We start from the raw sequence: 24018 nt of genomic DNA, 5'->3' as shown, positions 1-24018 counted from the left end.
CCTGCCTCCTGCTTCAGAGCCAGCTAGAAGCTTCTTGCACGTCTGTCCTCGCCAACTTGGCGCTTTCCAGATGCTTTGGACTATAACTTCCATCTGCCCCAGCCACCATGAGAACTGTAGTCCAAAACATATGGAAAGCACCAGGATTGGGAGAGTGTGATACATCTTCTCTTGCCAATTCTGACCATGATCTGGACAGAAATCTCATGGTGAAAGCCATTCAGGTATGGGTGTTTTTACCTGTAAAGACTCTTTTGAAGCAGGCATGTGGAGAAGGGTCAAATTGCATGCAGAAGGTCTCAGGTTCCATCACCTGGGAGGGCCAAGAAAGACCCTCTTCTGAGGTCCTGCAGAGCCACTTGCGTTCAATGCAGAGTTGCAGACAATGCTGAGCAACACAAGGGAAATTCCTCTGCAGTAAAACAAAATACCATCTTAATATCTGCCTTGGGAAAGGGATGTAGGGGACATGCTTTGCATGTAGATGACCCCTGGGTTCAGTGTTGACTACGTTGAGCTGGATCAGGGTGGTGGACCGTTTCTCATGGAGAGTTCACTCTTGGCTTACTGTTTGTCAGTGGGGGTGTGGTCACCTCCTTCTCTCTCTCTCTCTCTCTCTCTCTCTCTCTCTCTCCTGCTCACACAGCTCTCTCTTCAGCTGTGGGGTAGGAGATAGCCAGGAGAAGAGGCCTCTCTTCCTCTCCTCTGCAGGGGAAAGCACGCAGTTGAGTGCTCCAGTGATTCTCAAGCGACAGTAGTGATTGCTGAGCACGCTTAGGAGAAAGCAGAGCGCTTGGCCGCCTACTTCCACCTCAGCACCCCCATCTGCTTGGAGTTTCCTGAGCACCAACGACAATAACCAAGCACTCAGGGAAGACTGGAGCACAGTAGCTCAGCTGCTACTTGGAGTTCGCCGCTGCCACCAATGACTTCCACTCCGATGGTCTCGGGGAAGGCGAGGGGAGGGGATTCCACTCCCCACACTTCAGCAGCCACTGGCTACTGCACAGATGGCGCTTTTCAATGATTTTATTATTCTAGCACTGAAAGGAAACGTGGTAGGGGGCTGGCAGGCCACTGGAAATGGCTTGGGGGGGGGGGGAAAGCAGGAGATCCCCCAGCCTTGAGTGAGATGGTGAGTGGCCTGACTCTGTATGAAGCACCTTCTCGTGTCCCTTCTGCTTCATTGGCTTACTTGGTACCTGCACATCCAGCGTGTGGACTCATCCTACTGGCAAGTGGGGTCCCTGAGAGGCAGCCTATAAATGCTGTCTGTGGCATTATAATCTGTGCTGGCCCATTCACATAAACCAGCCTTTGATGCTGAAGTTGCCAATGGCATGCAATCACCAGCCCTTAGTGGTTGGCAGCTGAATGTGTGAATGGAGTTCCATTTTTTAAAGACAAAGCATGGGCATTCTCTGGACAGGAGGCTTGGCCCACAAAGGTATATCAACCACCAAATTTATCATCCCTTTATACGACTCATGGCTGAATGTGTGAATGGAGTGCAACTCCACTGCAATGCCTCAAGGCAATGTGAGGAAATAGGAAGTTTTCAGCTGTGGTGATATAGGAAGGCATTGATCTCCATTCCATCCATTGCGTCATGGGCAGTGCTGTTTCTGTTCTGCTGCAATATGGCTTCATCTTGCTGTCTTCTATGGCAGAATTTGCATAATTACATTATCCGTATGTTATTCCACAGCATTTCAAGTCAAAGGCCATTCATTTCATAGCAAAGGAAAAGCAGTACAAATGGAGGAAACACCATCAATCAGAAAGTGGTGGACTTCTTTGGCGGTTTTAAAGCAGAGGTTGGATGGCCGTCTGCCATGGATGCTTAGCTGAGATTCCTGCATTGCAGGGGGTTGGACTAGATGACCCTTGGGGTCCCTTCCAACTCTACAATTCTATTATCTTAATTATGCCTCATTTGCCAACACAAAGCAGCAACAGCAGCATATACTGATCATACTTGCTGGATTAATTTCCATTCTGGACATGGGACAAATAAGTGGCCATCCTCAATTTTCAGTCTTGTTTTCACTTGCATTGGAATTATTTGACATCCCTAATTGTTCATGCATGTTGTCTTTGTCCATGGATCAAACGCATCCATTCTTAAGGAAATCAGCCCTGAGTGCTCACTGGAAGGACAGATCCTGAAGCTGAGGCTCCAATACTTTGGCCACCTCATGAGAAGAGAAGACTCCCTGGAAAAGACCCTGATGTTGGGAAAGATGGAGGGCACAAGAAGAAGGGGACGACAGAGGATGAGATGGTTGGACAGTGTTCTCGAAGCTACAAACATGAGTCTGACCAAACTGCGGGAGGCAGTGGAAGACAGGAGTGCCTGGTGTTCTCTGGTCCATGGGGTCACGAAGAGTCGGACACGACTAAACGACTAAACAACAACAATTGTTCATAGTAGCATTTATCATTTTGATGACTTTTCACACTTGCAAGGCATCACTCGTTGAAGGGTGGAGCATCCACTGGGGAGGCAGTCTCAGTTTTTGCCCAGGACTGACTTTCTCCCATGAAATGGTGACTCTGAAGGGACTGCATGTCTCTTAACTGTGAAATGGCTGCAGTGCAGACCTGGCGAAAGCACCACACCTTTATTTCACAGCTGGGACAAGGGCCAGCTATGAGCTGCCCAGCAGAAAGGTGGGATAAAATTTAGTAAGAATAGTAATGTCCTTTCATGGGGTGCCTGCCAAATAATAATAACAATAATAAAGTTTATTTATACCCCGCCCTCCCCACCCAAGACTGGTCCCAGGGTGGCTAAGAACCAATAATAAAAACAAGTTGATTAAAATACAACTTAAAAACAAGATTAAAATACAACATTAAAACATTAAGATGCAGCCTCTTCACAGGAGGAAAAAGGAAAAAAGAAAGAGGGGGAGGGAATCAAATTGATTCTAAGCCAAAGGCCAGGCAGAACAACTCTGTCTTACAGGCCCTGCAGAAGGAAATCAGATCCCACAGGGCCCTGGTCTCATGAGACAGAGTGTTCCACCAGGCTGGAGCCAGTGTTGAAAAGGCCCTGGCTCTGGTTGAGGCTAATCTAACTTCCTTAGGGCCCCTGGACCACTAGGGTGTTGCTATTTATGGACCTTAAGGTCCTCCGTGGGGCATACCGGGAGAGGCACAGCTGTCCCATACAGGAATTGAACCTACAACCTTGGTGTTACCAGCATCACGCTCTAACCATCTGAGCTATCCAGGGTGTAGGCATGCATGGTTAAGGGTTAAGCTGCCACTATTTTACTTTAGAAAATAACTACCATAATGACCTACCAAAAGATCACAAAAGCGTGAGCAAGCTTTTGAGTCCACCAGGGCTCTTTCTCAGTCTGGATGTTGAGCAAAATGTGTAGGTGAGAGCCAGCAAGAAGCTGGCTTAGTACACTCCTGCCATCATCTCTGCCCTGTTCAAACTCTGATTTCTGTTTCTTAGAAGCAACTGGGAGGGGGTGCGTGTTGTTGTCACAAAGAGGGTCTGCACTTCAGAACTTATCCGCTCCGCCACTGCCTCTGAAGCCTGGGAGCGGCCTTTCATAGGATGTCCCCACCTGACCCGCCGCTTTGCTGTGCAGCTCACAGCTGTTGGGGGTGCAAGGGAGGGTGTGTGTGATGGAGAAAGCTTCCCCTGCGGAGGGCAGCCGAGTCTTTAATGGAGGCTTTAAAAATATCAACAGGAAATTAGTCCCTGGCACCCCCCCTCCTGCTCTTTCTTGTCAGCCGGCTCTCCATTATCGCAACAAAACAGTCGCCTTTTTTTCCTGAAAGCTGTGCTGGGCTGGGATCTCTCTCTGCCTCTCAGTAGTTGTTTGCCTCTGGCTTTGAGAGCTGATGGGGGATTAATAGGAGGGGGATGCTGTGGGGAGCAAGGCGGAGGGGTGCTTGCCTTCAGCCCTCGGCGGGTTCATGCAGAGAGGGCTTACGTGCCTGTCTCGGAGCGACTGCACCATTTGGCGGCCTGCCGTGTGTGTGTGTGTGTGTGTGTCTTGGGCAAACGGCAAGGGAGATTGAGAGCTTTGCATCAAGGTAATTGAGCTTCCGTGCCGGGAGAACTGGGATTCTGTAGAACTCCGAAACCGCTGTTCAGCTTGGCATGATGTCTCTTATTTTGCATAATGTCCGGTTTCTGCCATTTCAATATAATAATGATTACTCTTTATTATTCTGCTCTTCTGCTTAATGTACCCGGAGTGACACACAGCCATATAACCAACAATGTTTCTCTTCCTAGATTTGAGCATGACTTTGTTGTGAGACTCTCTTTCGTAAGCCGCTTTGCGAACCTCTCAGGGCCTTAAAGCAGGACCTGAGTATACTGAATGGATAACTGGTGTCAGTAAAATACTGTCACAGATCCAGGGTAACAGAGTTTGGGGGTGCACCCATAACTGCCAGAGTTAGGGAATGTTGGAAATTAATACGGTGGTACCTCAGGTTACGTACTTAATTTGTTCCAGAGGTCCGTTCTTAACCTGAAACTGTTCTTAACCTGAAGCACCACTTTAGCTAATGGGGCCTCCCACTGCTGCCGCACCGTTGCTGTGTGATTTCTGTTCTCATCCTGAAGCAAAGTTCTTAACCCGGGGTACTATTTATGGGTTAGCGGAGTCTGTAACCTGAAGCGTATGTAACCTGAAGCGTATGTAACCCGAGGTGCCACTGTGCACGGTAGAATTTAGATAATATGTGGAGTATTGAAGGGAAGATGCCAGGGCTGGTCTGAGACAGAAGCTGATAAGAATGATAAATCATTAATGGAAGCAAGTCATTAACCCCTCAGTGAAAACCATCAACCGGGTAGGAGGCTCTACTGGGTGAGGGCAGGAGGCTGCCAAGGTGATGGGGGATGTGCCTATAGGGAAAAGGTGTCATTTTACACAAGGCTTCAGTTTTTTCTGGCAAGGGTCTTTGGGAAGGAGAAGGGTGGAGCCACAACTCAAGGCAGAGGCCATGCAGGGCAGAACCATCTTGGCAGGTTGGGACAGAGGCACTGAGAAGTTGTGCAGGATGCTTGGACTCCAGTGTTGCACTGCTCTGGGGAACAAGCCCCTCTTGAGATGTAATGCTCTGAACTCTCTCCAGTGCAGACCCAGGTGTAAATATGTGTACAAGAAACCATATTTCTTAAAGACACTACTCTCCACTGTGCCTTGATTTCCCATAGAAAAGAGAACCCTAGGTGAGCACCTGGAACCCTTAGGATCTCGTGCAGCTATTTGGTGGAGATTGGGGTGGGATACAGCAATAATTATCCGGTTTTGGGGGACAGGCCAGGTCCCCATCAGGCCACCAGAAATCTCAGCTGACCTTTCTCTCTTCCACCTGAGAGATTAGCTGGCAAAGAATCACAGAATTGTAGAGTTGGAAGGGAACCAAAGGGCCATCTAGTCCAACCTTTGCAATGTGGGAATCACAGTATCGCCTCCACTCATTTTTCCTGCTTTTTAAAAAATGAGATCTTTAGGGAGCTGAATTTTGCATCAGGGCCACGTTCTGTGCACAGAATCCTGGCCCATGCACAGCCCTAACTGTAGTGGCAAGGGATCCTCAGAGCCCATGCTGCAGCCAAGATGCTTATGAACCTCCAGCCACCAAGCCTCCCTCCCTGGCAATGCCTGTGTTGCTTCACTCAAGGCACCTTCCTCCTGCACCTTTTCCTGTGCAGTGTGCTGCTGTCTATCAGTATTCTAAGCCTTGCATTGCATCCCTCCCTGGGCAGGTATAAGGGGATTGTTCCTTGTGATCCAGGCTGTGTCAGATGCCTTTTGCCTCATGCAGTCCCCAGAGTTCCGTTGCTCCAGACATCAAAGGCAAAGGGGATCAAGGAATGTAATGGCTGCAATTGCAGGCATAAGTGACATTTCGGCATCGGACCAGATTGTGCCTTGCGCCCATCCTGGGGGAGTGGCCTGTTGAACGCCTCTTGATCCCCTGGGTCCCCTGAGGGAATAGGCACAAATGGGACTCAACAAGAGAGTGCATGAACCCTGGCTTTAGCCTTTGTTGCAGACAAAACAACAAACATTACAATCACTATAATATCAAGTGCAGTAGAGTATAAATGAAGCAAACAGCAACAAATTCATCAAAATAATACAATTCAATAATTGGAATCCCTGGGGTGATACAGTATCTGACGTTGTCTCAAAATACAGTGCACAGTAACTGGACAATTCAGATACTTCAGCACCACCTTGCCTGGACAGCTGCCCACCCTCTGGAGAGCAACATGTCAGCCACCCCTGGTGTAGGTTTTAGTCGCAGCTGGTTAGGAGGAGGAAAATAATGGCAAGGGAGTAAAGGGGATCCCTCACCCCTGTGGCTTTCTCTAGATCAGCCCACTGACCTACTTGCTCTCACTTCCAGTTCTGAGGATTGTCTGGGGGAGCTGTGTGTGTGCAACCAGTTGCTGCCTAATGGTCCCATGCGTGTGCTCTGATGGAATCCTGCCATTAAAATAAATAAATTCTAGAGGTAGTGCCAGGCGTTCCATGCCAGATGTTCCCTGAGCCTCGGATAAAAGCTTGCAACTCCTTCACACAGTCCTGTTATCTGACACAAGTTGAGCTTTTTGCACTGGGGTCAACAGCTCTCTTAATATCTTGCTCCTGCTGCAGCTGCACTGCTAATGGGTCTGTCGCTCAGGTGAGAGCTGCTGAGAGAGATCTGGGCATCCTTCCGGCATTCCAGGTCATTGGGAGGAAAGTGTGGAATGAGGCAGCTGCTTGCGCCTGGGGCAGGCTGACCTTCCTCTCTCTCTCTCTCTCTCTCTCTCTCTCTCTCTCTCTCTCTGCCTTGACTGTCTTCTGCAGCTACAGAAGGACTGTCAAATCCTCCTCCCTCTGGTTGGCAAAGGGACCCTGGAATTCTGTGCTCGAAACAAGTGACATAAATTCGCATCTCATGATTTACATCATTGCATAATTTGTGGGGAGTGTGTAAGGAGGAATTGCACAATTCGGAATGTAGTGTTCAGCGTTGTGTGTGTGTGTTGCAGTGAAGAAGGATTTTAAAAGCCTATTTGGGATGAAGGAACATGCAGAGACAGAGAACCATGCGAGAAGGAGCTATGAGGAGTGGGCTGAGCTAGTGTGGCATAATGGTTAGAGAATTGGGCTAGGATTTTGGAGGCCAGAGTTCAAATCCCTAGTCAGCCATGAAACTCACTGGGTGACTTGGCCCAGCCACCATCTCTCAACCTAACCTACCTCACAGGGTTGTTGTGAGGGCAAAATGAAGAGTGGGAGGGAGGAGAAACATGTATGCCAACTTGAGCAGCTCCAGAGAGGACCCTCCTGAGAAGATGAGAGCAGTGGGGGAGAGGACATGAATGTGTTGCACCAGTGGAACACTTGCCCATGCTGCTGTGAATGCACCCTTTCAAGGAGGTGCACAGAATCCCAGTTTGGTACTGTGCTGCATGATACAGATTAGGCCCTGTGCTGGTTTCCAAATAATTCTCCCTGGGATATCTTTTTGGAGTGCATGGGTGGGTACTGTTTTCTGCAACTGCACCCATGGAGGCAAAGAGCAGCTGGGAGGCCAAAAAACCCCACACAGGGGCCCACTCTGGATCAGCAGCTCAGCCCAGGACCAGGACTCTGTATTGCTGCTTTCCCTTCAAAGTGGCTTGGTTTGTTTATTTATGAAATTTCTATTCTGACCTGCCTCCCAAAGGAGCACAGGGCAGTAAACACAGAAGTGATAAAATGATACAATTATCACATTTTAAACAATTAAAGGCATATAAAAACCAGCTTGTTAAGCATGCTGTTTGAAAAAGATGCAGAACCTCCCTGCTTTGAGTCAGCAAGGGGGCTGCATCACCTGCCTTCGGACTGCGTCCTGGGACTCACTTGGATACCTTCTTTCGCCATGGGGTTAGCTGACCCTCTTGGCTGGCCTTTGTCACACAGTTCCTCTACAGCAGAGGTAGCCTGCATGTTGCTGGTCTACAACTCCCATCATTTCTGGACCACTGCCCATGCTGACTGCAGGAGCTGATGTGAGCTGGTCATCCATCAACATGGGGAAAGCCACAGGCTCCCCTAATGCTGCCCTATGGGATCCATCTGCTATCATGCTTTGGATATCCACCCCCCCCAACCTGGCCAAAGCAGCCCAAAGGTATGTTGAAGGTGGAGCCTGGACCATAGGAGCCAACTCCTAGAGGCTGAGATCCTTCCCACCCCAATAAAATATTTGAGGGGGCCAGGGGCCTTGACAAAATGTGGTGGGTTGGGGCAGAGCCTGGGCAGAATCTGGAATGAATGGGCTTTTCTTCCAGTTCTTCCATTTGCAAGGCTGAGGCATCCCAGATTTATAGAATCCCATTAAAAGGCAGCAAATTCTCCATCACTGGCTGTGCTGTTGTTTTTGCCAAGCCCCAGAGCACCTTTGCTCCAACTCTGCTTACCTGACAAAACATGGCTTTGTTGGTTGGATCCATAGCATGTTCGCTGGTGGGCATTTCTGCTTCCCATCCTACTGAAGATACTGTACTTAGCAGCGAATGCTTTCCTCCGCCTCAGGGAAGTTGTCAGGCTCTTCCCTGCAGCTAACCAATGTCAGGTAGGCCACTGCGTCTTCTTCCTTGACCTCTTTCTCCCCTCTCCACTGTGCAACTCCTTCTCTCACTGGGCCAGAGCAGGGATCAGAGCAGGCAGAAACGATCCTGAGCCATCAGGAGGAATGACTGTCAGAGGCTTGCTCTGTTGGAACTAATTAAAGCAAAGAGACAAGAAGTTGGGAGAAGAGTGCCCTAGGGGAGCATTTTGCTGCCACTTCCCCCACTTCATGCAGGCCAGCTTGACAGAGTAGAAAGATGGCAGGACATCCGTCTTTGTGGAACAAATTGTGGGGGAGTGGGGTGAGAGAGGGGTCCCCAGCTGTGTGTTGGGTCTAGGCCAGATTTAGACTCAAGACAGGTGTATGGATATATTTGTCAATTTCAATTTAGGAATGTAGGAAGTTGCCTTATACAGAGTCAGCCAGTCTATTCAGCTCAGTATTGTCTACACTGGCTGGCAGCAGCTCCCCAGGGTTTTAGGAAGGCTCTTTTTCCACCTCTACCTTGGAGATGTCAGAGGTAAAACCAGGCAAAAGCACTTTGCTGTGGACCCTCTCAACTTCTCATTTTTCCAAGTGTAAGTTCCGTTGGACACATTTCTGCATTAGTTTGTCATTTTTTAAAATAAATAAATTGTAAGATACACATGTTTGTGTGCACACATTTTTGCAAGTAATTTTCCACCAATACAATGGAATATGTGCCTTTATGCCCACTTTCTCCTGGTATAATGGTGTATTTTTGTACACTTTTTTGGTTGGAGAACTGCACTGCAAAATACAGAGAAGTGCAAATTTCAAAGGATGGCTGCATTTCAGTTTATAGATAGATTCAGGAGGTGCGAATTGGGAAGATTTGCATAAAACCTAAACAGAACCAAATTTCTCCGCCTTCCCTAGCCCAGGACCCCTGCGACCTGTGGCTAAAGATCCACGAGCAAATGATCCTGCTCTGTTCACCAGCCAAGATCCCATCTCGGCCAGGCCAATCCAGAAGCTTCACACTGCCACCAAATTTCAGGAGCTGATGCTTCTCACCCTTGCTTCCTGTGTTGCCTTGCTGAGAAAGTCCTGCATGTCTGCCATGGAATTATGTACAAAAGCCGAGGTTCAATCCCCAGGTTCCCTAAATCTTGGAGATCTGTTACCAGTCAGTATAGGGAATACTGAGCTAGATGGACCTGTGGTCTGAGTCTGCTTCCTATAACCTGAACCACCAAACTCTCTCTGTTAGTGATGGTTGTTGTTTTAAGCTCCTAGGCAAACAGCACCCAGGGTTTAAAATGTGCATGTACACACACTTACTTTTTTTCTACTTTGGCAAACACTATTGGTTTTTGCAAACACTATTGGTTTTTCTTGTCTTTCAGAGCTGCTCTCGGCTTTACTCTGGGAGCAGCAAATCAGCTTTCACGTCAGCACAATAGGTGCGAACGTGAACTTTGCTCAGAAAATCCTAATGGTTATGTATCTCCAACCCTCCATCAGGGCTAATTGTCTGGAAGTTCAGTGGAAATTCTCTCAAGACTAGAGATGGGGAAGAAATTGAGACGGGGAAAACTGAGAAAGCCAGAACAGAAAGAGCCATCCATCCCTACTCAGGAGGACAGATACGGTTTTGCTGATTTTAACAAATGCTCCCAAGCAAGCAGTGGGTGGGTTGGAGTGATATAGCAGGCAGAGACTTGGATAGAAGACGTGAGTTTAAATCTCTGCAGAGCATTGGTTGGCCCTGCATACCCAGGCAGCATCCTTCCCTCCACTTAGCCATACCCTATAGGGTCGTTGTGATGATAAAATACAATAGCCCATTGAACACCCTTGGGAAAAGTGCTAGATGTAAATGTAACATAAATATGTGTGTGTTCTTAGCTTTTGCACTAAGAAGTGCAAGTTATTTAGTTGTGATTTCTGCATTGCAGCCAGTTAGATTAGGGGCTTTCCACACTTTCACTTGCCCCATGCCTAGAAAGCAGGGGTCCAAGCAGTTTCCCCCTTGTCCCGCTCCTTTTCTAGGGAAAAACCCGCTCTTTAGTGCTTAATTGGAGCAAACATCAATCCAGCAGAAATCTGAATTGCCATTTGCTCCAATTGAGCTCTAAAGGGCAGTTTCCCCCGGGAGAAAGCAGTGAAACAAGAGGGAGTGTGAGTAAGCCCTAGTTAACCCTTTGGGTCCCTTCCAACTCTACAATTCTATGTTTCTGAGTGAAACTGAATGGTGTGTGTGGTTCCCTCTGCAAATTTTCTGCTCTATAAATTTAGGAGAGTCAAGTGGTAAAGCTTTTCATGGCCTTTACCAGTTCAGGCTTCACGTGGTGGTGATGTTGAAATTTTGTATTATACTTCAAAGCAACTGGAACGTTTAATGTTCTCTAAAGCCCCAACTTAGCCAGCAGTCAGGGATGAGAATGGAAGTTGAAGTTCCAACAAAACCTGGAAGGCCACAGGTTCTCAATCCTTGGTTCTGCCTTTTCCTTCTCTTTTTTTCTGAAAGGCAGCTGTGAGTTACAGAAAGATGGGGAAAGGGAGAGGGTGGGGTTTGTTTGGTTTTTTTGCAATGAATCTGCTGACTAGTTTGACCCCATTTCTGTAATTGTCTAAAACCCACAGCAATTTGCACGCACATAGAGCATGAAGATCTTTAGCAACCAACACAAATGTTTTAGACGCCAGCCCTGTACCCATTTCTCTGAGTACAAGCCTCATTGAACTCAATGGGACTTACTTCTGAGTAGACATATATAGAATTGCACCTATACAGTCAAATGTAGTAGTGCAGACTTGGCTGCTCAGCCCATCTCTATTTTTTGCATCTATCTAATCCTGTAAATATTTTACTCTCTCTGTGTTTGTGTGGTGTAGCAGTAGGTTCCTTTCTCTGTTCCACTGTGTTTTTACCAGTGATTTGAGTTAAGTTTGCCAGCCATATGTTGTGAACTACAATTCCCATCTTCCTAGACCATTGGCCATGATGGCTGGAGCTGATGGGAGCTGGAGTCCAGTAACAACTGGAGAACACCCAGGTTGAAGAAAGTTGGACTAGACTGGGTGATTGCTGATTGTAAATCCCTTTGGGGCCATGAAGCTCGTTGAGTGATCCTGAGCCAGCAGGCATTAAAGGGGCAGGCATTAAAGGAGAGAAACCCAGTGCATGTCGCCCTCTTCACCTTGGAGGAAAGACGAGACACGTACATACAGACATATCTGTGTGCCATTTTACCGTAGTTAAAACCATGCTCAAGGAGGTTTATAATATGCGGGGGACAGGACATAATTACAAATAACGAAAGCAGACATAAATAAAATAAATAAATAAATAAATAATACACATCAAAAAGTGCATGACCAAATTGAATGATTTCCACATAAATAATAGTAAGATCTAAAAAGAGAGATACACAAAATTAATAACAGCAGCAGCAACAAAACCCAATACCCAACAGAAGAGTTTTTATATGTGTTGGAATTTGCTCTGAGTGGCTGGGGCAACTCAGCCAGATGGGTTGGGTATAAATAATAAAATTATTGTTATTAAATTATTACCAGACACAGCTTCTCCATTCAATCAGAGCCCTGCCCTCCGAGGCCAGGTGCAAAAAGGCCTGCAAGGCAGGGAGCAGGTCTTCCAGGTCTCACAGGCAAGAGGGGCTCAACTGCAGGGAAATAATAGTTGGATCTCTCTAACTATTAAGAGTTTCAGGGCGATACTTCTTTGCTCCTCTATGTCTTTGGGGGCTGCCTTCTTGAGCTTGGAGCATCTCCAAATAATTGCTCTATTGCCCCCATGGTCCCTTCTGCTGTACTGGATTGCCAGTCCCAATCTCCCTGGTGTGCAAGGGCTGAGCAGGCATGAATGGAGGGGAATTGATTTTCTTATCTCTTTGGATCTCCCTCCAGCCCTCTCCCTCCACCTCTCTGCAGACCTTCGACCCCTCCTTGGCACCACTTTACCTTCTCCACACGTCTCTTTGCAACTGTGTGGCTCCAAGGTGGCCTTAAACCCATTATGTATTCAGAGCCCTGACTTAAGAAGGCAGCCCCAGCCTCATTACTTTATTAATGAGTTATCAAAAAGCTGTTTGAAGGCTAAAAGGCTCTGCATGTTGGATTATTTTCCAGACATCAAGTATCCCCTCCAAAAAAGATCCTTTAGCCTTGCTTTAAAAAACAAAAAAGCCTTGGAAGCATCCTTACTTCTGTAGGTGCTGGTGTGGGGAAGGTGTGCTCATAGGTTTTCATTCCCCATGTTATTCAGCACCCTTTGCAGATTTTTTTTCTTAAAAAATTCTAAGGCAGGGGTGGCTATCCTTTGGCCTTCCAGGTGTTACTGGACTACAACTCCCATAATCCCTGACTGTTGGTCATGCTGGTGGGAGCTGATGGGTATCAGAGTCCAACAACACTTGAAGATCACATGCTCCTTGACCCTGGTCTAAGGCGTCAGCTGACTTACTATACCCTCCTGCCCACCTGAAACTAATGAGTTGGGATGAGAAATGGGGCCCTGGTTAATTCAGGGGCTGTCAAAACTCTCTTAAAAACATCTGATTCATCCATTGAATGTGTTTAAAAATAACCTTTAGCTGAAGTAGGCTGGTACTTGAGATGAAATGAATTTGCTTCCCAAAAAATTCCTCCCAATTTTGATGTCTAATCTAGTATTCATCAGGTGTTTTCTGACTATTTCTGTATTAGTCCAAATAATCGCCAAATATTAGATCTCTTTTTATTTTATTGCAGTCTGGGTTAAACCACAGAGCCTAGGACTTGCTGATCAGAAGCTCGGCAGTTTGAATCCCCGCGATGGGGTGAGCTCCCGTTGCTCGGTCCCCGCTCCTGCCAACCTAGCAGTTCAAAAGCACGTCAAAGTGCAAGTAGATAAATAGGTACTGCTCCAGCGGGAAGGTAAACGGCGTTTCCATGCGCTGCTCTGGTTTGCCAGAAGCGGCTTAGTCATGCTGGCCACATGACCTGGAAGCTGTACGCCGGCTCCCTTGGCCAATAAAGTGAGATGAGCGCCACAACCCCAGAGTCGGCCACGACTGGACCTAATGGTCAGGGGTCCCTTTTACCTTTACCTTTAACATTTGACAGTACTGAAGGGCTGACAGTCAGTGGCTTTCAAGAGTCCATGGTATTCAATGACGGGCATGTGATCATTTTTAGTAGTAACAATTTAAGGCTTCAGAGATTTCATATTTGACAGGGCCACCATACTCGAGAAATGCCAATGAGTCTGACACAGTCAAATGCCAGGGTTTTTCTGGCAAAATTAAACTAGCTTCCAGTCCCTGGTGATCCCCCTCTCTTGGTCATTTATGATTGACACTGTGAGCATCACTAAAGCTCCGCCTCTTCATCTGCACAGCCATATTCTGGGTTCTTTTCCATTCATGATGCTTGGTGTAAAGTTGGGAACCAGCTGTGCATATATTGGGAGAGCAGGGGGAAATGTGGAGTGCTGCTGTATGTTTTATTTCCCTGACAACAGCTTTGCATTCGGAGTACACCTGAGCATTCATATGGAAATTAGAATGAATTTAAATACAATTACAAGAAGCATTGTGTCACAACAGGGCTGCATTCCATGTAACAGCATGCTCAAAAGGCAGAAGTAAGAACGTCCGTAAACCTTCCTTCCGAATGCCTTTGGGAAATAGTTTACTCCATTTGCTAGGATATAAAGTGCTTTGTAAAAAAATGACAACTGAAAGTTCTTGGCAGAAGGTGGTGATTTTTCAGATGACGCTCCAGGGAGCCTGACAGTTCCTCAGAAATTTATCAAGGGTTCCTCAAGGAGAGGATCAGTAATGGCGGACGAACTTCCCTGGAAGACGGTTTATGTGCTGCTGCCAATCTCCCATAGCAGCACACAGTATCTCTGGCAATATTCACAGCACACTCCCTGCTCACTCAGAACAGTGGCACTGCACTGGCCAATATCCCCTGTGAGCAGAGGGTGCCACCTCAAGCACTTCCCAGAATCTTCTGCAACCCACAGACATTCCATATCCACCACAAATTTTGGTCTCTGGCTCAAGATCTGGGGTGAGAAACCTTTTTTCATGCTGAGGGCAGCATGCACTTTTCCTGAGGGGTGCATGCCAGCAATGGGCAGTGCCAGAGACAAAAGTAAGCACAGCAATAGATGAGGCTCTTTCCTTTCTAGAGTAGGCTACATCCCAGTCATGCAACAACCAGTATTTTCAATATATGTACATCTAGTAGTCGATGGCATGGTGGGGCGGAGACACTTACCTGACCTCCCAGACGTTGAGTTGCTGCTGATTAGCAGGAGAGAGGAGGGTGAGTCAGTGAGGAGGGGTGCACAGTTCCAACACACCAGCAGAAGTGCCTGATTGGTGCACCAGTGCATTTGCACTGCATCAGCCTCGTAGTGCCTTTCCTGGTAAAAAGTCAGGTAAGCCCCTCTACCCCATCACACTGTCCAATTCAGTGTGGGAATGTTCAGGGTGGCAGGAGAGGATATATTGTTTATTAATATCCTTCCTAACTTGTGCTAGTAAGTTACTTTACTTAGCAGAGTTACATCCCCCTTTTTACATGCACAGCAGATAACTGGTTGCAGGCTCGTGTGAGCCTCTCACTACTATACAATTCAGTCTGTCTCAGATTGAATTGTATGTTCCTGGTAAGTTCCCTTGAATCCCTCTTAAAAGAATAAAGATGCCACAATCATATTCAAAATCAATAAAAGAAGTTTACTTACATCAGTTCACAGTTGGATCCCTGAAAGCAGACTTAATTACAAATATGTACATGTGGATCTACCCCATATGGGGGAATAATCCCAGTGCTTCTGCTAGCTGAGAGCTAACAGAGCAGTTCTAGCTAAAAACTGCTCAAACAAAGAAGAAAGTCAAAAAGAAAGAGGAGGTGCTGCATGACTCGTTCTTTTGTTACCTGGACAGGTTAGGTCATGCCCACCTTCTATCACATACAAAAGGAAGGAGGCTCCAGCCAGGAGGAACAGGAAGTTTCAACTGGCTGGACCAAACTTTCCCTCTCATGTCTTTTCTAGCATTACAAGGAATGTTGTATTTGACTGCCTCTCATGGATCACATCCCACATTCAGCATCTTCTCTTCTTCCAAGCAGGCATCATGACAGGGTCAAGGACAAATCCTCACCAGGCAAAAGTGCTCAAAGAGGACTTGGAGCAGGGCCAGTGAGGGTGACAGCCTGGACGAGTGGGCATAGGACCACAAGAAGCTGTTCTCCACCAAGTCAGGCTATTGGTCCATCAAGCTCTCCAGGGTGTCAAGCAGGAGTCCTTCCCATCAGTACTTTGAGGCACCAAGAATCTGATAACTTCTGCATGCTAAGCATGTGCTTTGCCATGAAGCTATGGCCTTTTCCCAATGGCCTGTGGAGACCCATGGCGGCTATAAGGCTGCATTCAGGACAGAGGCCTTTCACCCCAGTTCTAGATGTATTGATTCTTATTTGATTAGGAGAACATGCTGAATCAGGCCAGTGGCCCACCAAGTCCAGCATCCTGTTCTCACAGTGGCCAACCAGATGCCTGTGGGAAACCAGCAAGCAGGATTTGAGGACATGAGCCACTCCCCTTCTGTGGTTTCCTGCAGCTGGTATTCAGAAGTATTTACTGCCTCTGACTGTAGAGACAGAGCATAGCCAACATGGCTAGTAGCCATGGATGAATTTGTCCTCTCCTTTTTTAAAGCCACCCAAGTTGGTGGCCATCACTGCCTCCTGCGACAGCAAGTTGTTGTTTACTGTGCTGTTGTGTCTTATTAATTGTGTGGAAGCACACAGCTCAGGGTAACAAGCCTGCCACAGCTCCATTGACCCCTGAGCTGAAGTCAAGGTGTTCGTTAAAAGACCCTCCAAGGATTAATTAGACTGCCTGACCAATAAAGGAGAAGTGATCCCCTTGCTCCTGTCCTTGAACCAAGATGCAGCCATTAATTTGTGTCTATAGAGAGAAATCCGGTTGAGGGGTGGACCAGGATGTGACCACAGAAGAAAAATCTCTCTCTCTACATGCTTAGCAGGAACAGGTGGCATAGCAAGGGGAAATCTCTATCACAACCCTTAACATTTATAATTCCCTGTTGACACATATCTAAAATTCAAAGTCAGTGCTTGAAGATGTGGAGCAAGGCAGGGCAAGTTTGCAGCAGGCTCGGAATGTAAGATGTACGATTGCTATGTGAATGGTTACACAATGGCAGCCTGTGCTGCTATTTCACATCTGTTCCATTGCCAGCAGTGTGATGGTTTTTCCTCCAAGAACACAAGCACCACAGTCTCTTCCTAAGGAGCTTAGTTTAGGGAATCAGATCCTGGACAAATCCACCTTTCTTTGATGTGTTGCCAGGTTCCACAATGACCAATCCAGAGAGGAATGTGGTGGGAGGAATAATTTTGGAACCACATTGAGGGGTGGTGAATTGGGCCTTCCACGCACACCACTTCATCTCCCCAGCAGCCCAAAAGGTCTGGCTATGGTTCCCCTAATCCATAAGGGAACAGGCTCCATGGACATGCTTGGAGACACTCTGTGTTTCACAATTACTTCATTTCCCTTATTATTCAATGTTTTAAAAGCTGGCATTAGTCATTCAAAACCAAGTTGGACCCGAGAACCAATAACCTTCTGCTCAAGTCCTGTTGATGGGCCCATCTTCATAGCACTAGAACAAAATAAAAGCCCTGTTGGATCTGGCCACAAAGCCCTTTTGGCTGCTGACAACTTACTCGAGATGCCCCAAGAAGACCATGAAGAAAAAAGTCCTTTCTTGTTGTTTTCTCCCTAGCAGTCAGTATTTAGAAGCAGACTGCCTTGGATCATGGAAGTTCTATTGACTTCTCATCATGACTGATAGTCATTAATAGACCTATGCTCCTTGGCTCTCTTTCTCCCTAATTCAAGGATGGGGAGTCTGGCTCTCTGGATGTTGTTGGGCTCCAACTCCCAGCATCACTGTCCACTGGCTGTCCTGGGAGTCGGAATCCAACAACATCTGGAAGGGCCTCAGGTACCCCAGCCCTGCTCTGACTTCGCCTCCATCCCCCTGAAGGCCATCTAAGCTAGGCAAGGGAGGTCTGCTCTGCTCCCACACTGCTTATTTCTCATGCTTGCATGCACATTTTTCAACGTGGCTGCCTCCTTGACAGCAGCTCATTTGTCTCAGTGTCAGGAACTACCTTTCAGGCTCTAAATTTAGAAGGAGAGGTGCTTCTGTTTCTGTGGGGCTCCTGTGTGCAGGATACACCCTCTTTCACGCTCCCCGGGCTATTTCTGCTCGCCACTGCCTAGTAGCAACATAGCAGGTGCCGGCTGAGTGTGACAGTTTGTTGGGGAGCTGAGGGCTCCGCAGAGACAGTGGACTGCCAGAGCCTCTGGTTCAATCCTGCTTTGGGGGCTATTTTGATTGGGTGGGTTGAGTGGTGAGGAAAGAAAGTAGTGTGGTGCAGTGGTTTCAATGTAGGACTAAGACTTGGGAGTTCACACACGGGTGAAAAGAAGTACTGGGATGTGGGGGAGGGAGGTGAAGGGATTAATTGAAATTGTTAAAGATTGGTATAGGATTTAAGAGATTTAAATTTTTATAAAGATTCTATAAGGAAAGCAGAAAGCAAGAAATATCAAGTAAATATCAAGTATCGGAGAGGAGATCAGTGTAAATGAAAACATGAGACTTATGGTTTTGTTACATATGATTTTATTTTGGGGTTGTCTGCTTATTTTGGAGTTGTTTGCTATAAAGAATGTATGTTATGTGAATAAAATAATAAAGGATTTGGAAAAAATAAAAAACAATAAAAATAAGACTTGGGAGTTTGAATCCCTGCTCAGCCATGAAGTTCACTGTGTAACCTTGGGCCATTCACAGTCTCTCAAGTCTAGTCTGGCTCTCATGGGGTTGTTGTGAGTATAAAATAGGTTGAAGAGAACCGTGCTCTTTGAGCTCTTCGGTTGAAAGGTGGGGTATAAAGGCAATAAAACAAATAAAACAATAAATACAGAGCTGGAGCCCTTCATGTCTGGACACAATACTGGATTCGATTTGTAGCAGACTTACTGGAGTGGCTTGTAAGGCCAACTGAGGCAGAGGCTGGGCTAACCTGTGTGATATCCCAAGCACAGTGTGGCCCAAAGATGTGCATGTGTATGCATAGATGCAAATGTAGACACCATAGAATTGTGGAGCTACAAGGGACTATGAGGGGCATCTAGTCCATCCCCTGCAATGCAAGAATCTTTTTGCCCTATCTTGGACTCAAACTCATGATCCTCAGTTTAAGAGTCACACGCTCTACTGGCTGAGCTAAAAGGGGCTGCGTGTTGGTGTCTGGGTGTGTTAAGCTGAGCCAGGCTTTCTAGTCAGGCCAATAATCTGTTTGGCAAATGAATCATTCTGGTTTGAGATATGGGTTCAGGATTCCATAGGCCTGGCTCTCCTTGCAACTCTCCCTGCTTCTTTTGGGCGTAGGGGTTGCCCTCTCTGCCTCCCTAGACTCTGCTGCCCCTACCACCACCCCATGCACAATGCTCTGCCTCAATCACACCACACAAGTTCCATAATTTCAAGTGATAATTTTTGCATGCATGCATCTTCCATTACAGTTAAAAGGTGAGAAGCCTGTATTGTGTCTTGGTGAAATGTATGCAATTCATCTCTTCCTCATTGGAATTAATTCTTTTTTTCTTTTCCCCCTTCCCCTCCCTTCCAGAATTTCCCATAATTTTGCAGTTCCCACAATTTGCAGTTGCAGACCCTGCAGATTTCACCTTTTATCTTTCTTGGGGTGAAGAGGCAACTCTAGCCTGGCTCTCATTTTGTGTCTGCACAGGGGGCAGCATGAGTTGTGGCCCTAGATGATGGAATTGCTGAACTTGAGCCCCATGCCCTCTTCGGAGGAGCAAGGCAAGTGAGAGGTGACATGGGAGAAGTACATGGCTTGGAGAAAGAAAAGTTTCAGGACAAATTAAAGAAAGTTCTTTTTTATTCAGAACATAGTTGAACTATGGAACTCTCTCCCACAGGAGGCAGTGAAGGCTACCAACTTTTAGACAAATTCATGGAGAAGTAGGCCATCAACAGATACTAGCCATGATTGCTATCTTCTGCATCCATGGCTGAAGACAGGAATGCTTCTGAAAACCTGTTTGCTGGAAACCATTGGAGGAGAGCACTCTTGTGTTGGGTCCTATTTGTGGGCTTCCCATAGTCGTCTGGTTGGCCACTGTGAGAACTGGATGCTGGACTAGATGGTTTGGCCTGATCCAGCAGGCTATTCTTTTGTTCTTTAGCTGATGGACTTTGCACACGGACTCTCGGGGCAGAAAAATCAGAGGAGCTGGGTATCCAGACATTTAAAGCAACTCTGGTGCTTCCTCCTGAAAAATGATTTTATGCTGGTGCCCTGGCACTGGAATTGCTTCTTTCAACAGCCATTCTGCTGTTGGGAATTCTGCTGGGTTTCCATTCCCTCCCTGGATTGGGAAACCTCTCAGCTTCCCGACTCCACATCCTGCAGGGTTTATGAGGCTGAGGTCTGGCTCTTTATGACTCTATAAACAGCACTTACCCGTGGCCAGCTTGTTCGCACTTAACGGCTTGGTAGATTAAAACGAAAATGCGGCAAGGGGGTGGGGTGGGGGAGAGAAGAGAAGAGAATTCTAGAGGGTGAGTGTAAATGGGTTGTTCCTCTGTACAGAAGAGACGACACTCCCCAAACCTTGAGAAACTATGTTATGGTCTCTGCAGTTTGGCTAACTGATGTTTAGAAGCCTAGGCTTGCATGCTTTTCAGATCACACTGACCTCCTTCATGCTTCAGTTTTGATGCTGGAGCAGTGGCAAGGAAGGAGGTGATTGCTGTGATACACATTTGGGCAGGTAGCAAAGTCGTACTTCCTTTAACCACAAAGAAGGAAACTCTAGCAAGGAATTGGGTTGATCCACAGCTAGAAGACAATATCATGTGGGATTGTACCTCCTGGGATTGTACCTCTTGAAGATGGAGGTGGATGTGGAGCATTTCATGTGTGTCATTCTCCCCCTCCCCCAGTCAAACATTCCCTAAAGGAAATCAGGGAGAAAGAAGCTAGCCTCATGTTGTTTTTGCCATGTTAGTTTTCTGAGTACCCCTCACCCCTTCCGTGGAGAGTATGCAGTCATGCTGTCACTCACTTGCTTTCTGAAGTGGCACAGTCCTCAGAAGGGCAGTACCACATAACGTATCATTATGTGATAATATTAGGGTTGTCATATATCTGGAATTTTCTGGACATAGCCGATATTCAGCCCCCTTAAGCAGCTCAACAACTTTTGTGTCCGGAATTTTCACTTTTTCAAATATGGCAACCCTATGATAGCTCAACAATTAGTCATAGGCAGCCCCCCCCCAATTCAAAGCATCCAGGGACAAATTCCTTGCTATCTCTGCAAAAGTCATATTTCCTGACCAGAAAGAGGCAAGCTGAGAAAGAGGCTTGTACAGAGAAACAACAGGCAGCCATCTCAGAGGGTGGGGTGCATTTACCGTTTTTGCAGTGTAAAAATACATGGGGGGTGAGTGTGAAATGTGGTTCCAATATACATTTGTGTGTGTGTTTGGGGGATGGGGCTTGAAGGAGGCAGACGTTTGGTTTCTGTTACTCAGCTGTGAGCAAAATGCACTTTGCAATGCTTAGAGGTTTTTTCATCAATAATAATGATGAACTAAAGATGCTGTTATTTTAGGCCCAGCAAGACTTTACACAGAGTCAGCTTGGAGGGAGACAGAGTTGGATATCTGAATATGGCAGGGATGGAGTGGGGGGGACCCTGCTCTTGCTGGCACATTCAGGTCTTTCTACCTGCTCCTTGCATTCCTGGAGGGATGGGGAGAATTCATTTTGTTCACATTTAATGCAATTATGCCTTATTTGCACTTCCCAAGCCAAAACACAAAGCAAAACACCACTGCCCTTCAAAATGCACACCCCTCAAACAAACAGAAAAAGTGCCAATAGCCACAGTGCCCCTATGTGTTGCTTTAATGGGGCTGTTTTATCACACATTTTAATAATGATCAGTTTTATAGTAATATCTTAATGCGTTTTCAATTCTTCTGTATTTTAACAACGTTGTGCAATCAGTATTTATGTCTTGTTAAACTGCTTAGAAACCGTCTGGGCATTATGTGGCCTAGGAATCAATTAATAATAATTACGGTATAAGTATTGTGCAATAGTTGTGTACAAAAATATGTATGCGGGAAGGAATGCATGCAAAGCATGTCCACATTTTTGTGCAGAATTTTAAAAATAAAAATTGCATACAGATGTACGTATTGGGCAACCTGAACCTAAGCTTGGTAAAATGGCAAGCCAAGAAGAACCAAAATTGACAATTCTGTCCATTGTTACATTTCAGACAGCGAGGCTCCAGCTTGCCCCAAAGCCACAGCCTTTCTCCAGAGTTGGGATTTCCCCCCTCTAAGGACAGCCTGCCAGTTGCTGTGGCTCCAGGGTTAGCAGAAAGCACAGCCCACCCCTGACCATTATTTTTCAGCTCTAGCCCCCTTTTGCACCTTCAGCTTCCTGTGTTTCAGGGCTGGGTTGCAGGCCTTGGGATGGGAGATAAATTCCATTCACTGCGAATTTATGGGCAACCCTGTCTAATTCAAATTCTCTGAAACATAGCAACCCTTCAAAATTCATGCTTTTTTTGATTTTTTCAATGTGGTTCTCTAGCCACTCAATGTGTATGAAATTGCATATGCAAGTGTGCATTAAAATGCATGTGAAAATAACATACCACAAATGCATTATATAAGTGAAATTTTATTTGCAAAAATGTGTATATAAGGCCAAACTACAAAGAAGGGCATGTATACAGTCGTACCTCGGGTTAAGTACTTAAATCATTCCGGAGGTCCGTTCTTAACCTGAAACTGTTCTTAACCTGAAGCACCACTTTAGCTAATGGGGCTCCTGCTGCCGCTGCACCGCTGGAGCACAATTTCTGTTCTCATCCTGAAGCAAAGTTCTCAACTTGAGGTACTATTTCTGGGTTAGCGGAGTCTGTAACCTGAAGTGTATGTTACCCGAGGTACCAGTGTATTAGGAGAAATCGGCAGCAAAATGCTGCCAAATTTCCATAAGAACATTAAAAAAGACAATCTGCAAACTGGTATGAAAATGTGGAGAAATGAACTGGAAAATTGCTAAGCGGAAGAAACCAAAATTGTCAGATTTGAACAACCCTAGACTTGCAACTTTGAAAATAGATTCCAGGGTTAAGACTCTTCCCCCAGTTAAACTCTTCTTTTTCTTCTTTTAAGGGCAAATGTCATAGGATGAACCCTGCTGGACCACTCTTACTGTCTGTGATATCGTGTCTCCTGTGGCTGTCCCGGGGCTTTGACCCAGCTCCCAGCGCCTGCTCCGCCTTGGCCTCCGGGGTTCTCTACGGCTCCTTCTCACTGAAGGACCTCTTCCCCACTGTTTCCACTGGCTGCTCGTGGACCCTGGAGAACCCCGACCCCACCAAGTACTCCTTGTACCTCAGGTTCAACCGGGAGGAGCAGGTCTGCACCCACTACTCGCCCATGGTGCTGCCACTGGACCATTACCTCTCCAACGACACCTGCAGCCAGCCAGAAGTGACAGCCTCAACCCGGGAGGAAGAGGAGGAAGACGGAGGGGAGGTCAGGTTGGAGCTGTGCCAGGGAGGGGGCCCCTTCACCTTTTTCCACTTTGACAAGAACTTTGTGCAGCTGTGCCTGGCTGAGGAGCCTGAAGCGGCCACCCGGCTCCTGCCCCCTGAGGCCGTGGAGTTCCGCTTTGTGGAAGTCCTCCTGATCAACAACAACAACTCCAGCCAGTTCACCTGCAGCATCTTGTGCCGCTGGCTCGAAGAGTGCCTTCGCCTGGGCACCAGCCAATCCTGTGGCCTCTCACAAACCGGCTGCACCTGCCAGACCCCCCAGACCCTCCCGGCTCCTCCCCAATCCAACCAGACGCTCTCCAATGCTCTGACACCACCCTCGACAAGCAGCAGCAGCAGCAGTGATTGCTGTGTGACCGAATTGCATTCTGGGAATGCGAATGATGTATACTCTCCGGAGATTAAATACGGTGAGTGTGGATGCATGGTATGGGGTTCAGGCATTGGGGAAACGGGTCCTGCAGTAAACGTCACAGAAAGGGTCGCTTGTGCAAGTCTCTGCCCTTTGTATGTTCAGAGTGCTTCAAATAATTTTGAATCACTCACTGATTCTACTAATGACTGGTGTCAGGGATGAGCTGAAATGGGGTTGGGACATATTTTGCAAAAGAATTTACCCCTTGCAATGGGTTTGGTGATAATGCTATTTCTTTAAAAATATTTTCTTAAAAAATACTTGAGCAAAACATAACAATATTTGACCA

At 46.8% G+C, this 24018-nt stretch overlaps 1 protein-coding gene across 10 annotated transcripts in view; it reads left to right on the top strand.

The window, feature by feature from the left end:
* Positions 1-24018, top strand: part of ADGRB2 (adhesion G protein-coupled receptor B2) — a 161883-nt gene that overhangs the window by 22245 nt on the left and 115620 nt on the right. For all 10 annotated transcript variants that reach the window (XM_082232767.1, XM_082232772.1, XM_082232771.1 and 7 more), the window contains exon 2: positions 22929-23724. In XM_082232767.1, the coding sequence (XP_082088893.1) occupies positions 22944-23724 (781 nt within the window). In that variant the 5' untranslated portion in view covers positions 22929-22943. The remainder of the gene's footprint in view (positions 1-22928; positions 23725-24018) is intronic.

Source organism: Podarcis vaucheri (assembly GCF_965113315.1).
Source record: "Podarcis vaucheri genome assembly, chromosome: 7".
Lineage (NCBI taxonomy): Eukaryota > Metazoa > Chordata > Lepidosauria > Squamata > Lacertidae > Podarcis > Podarcis vaucheri.
This window is presented reverse-complemented; position numbering and strand designations above follow the sequence as displayed.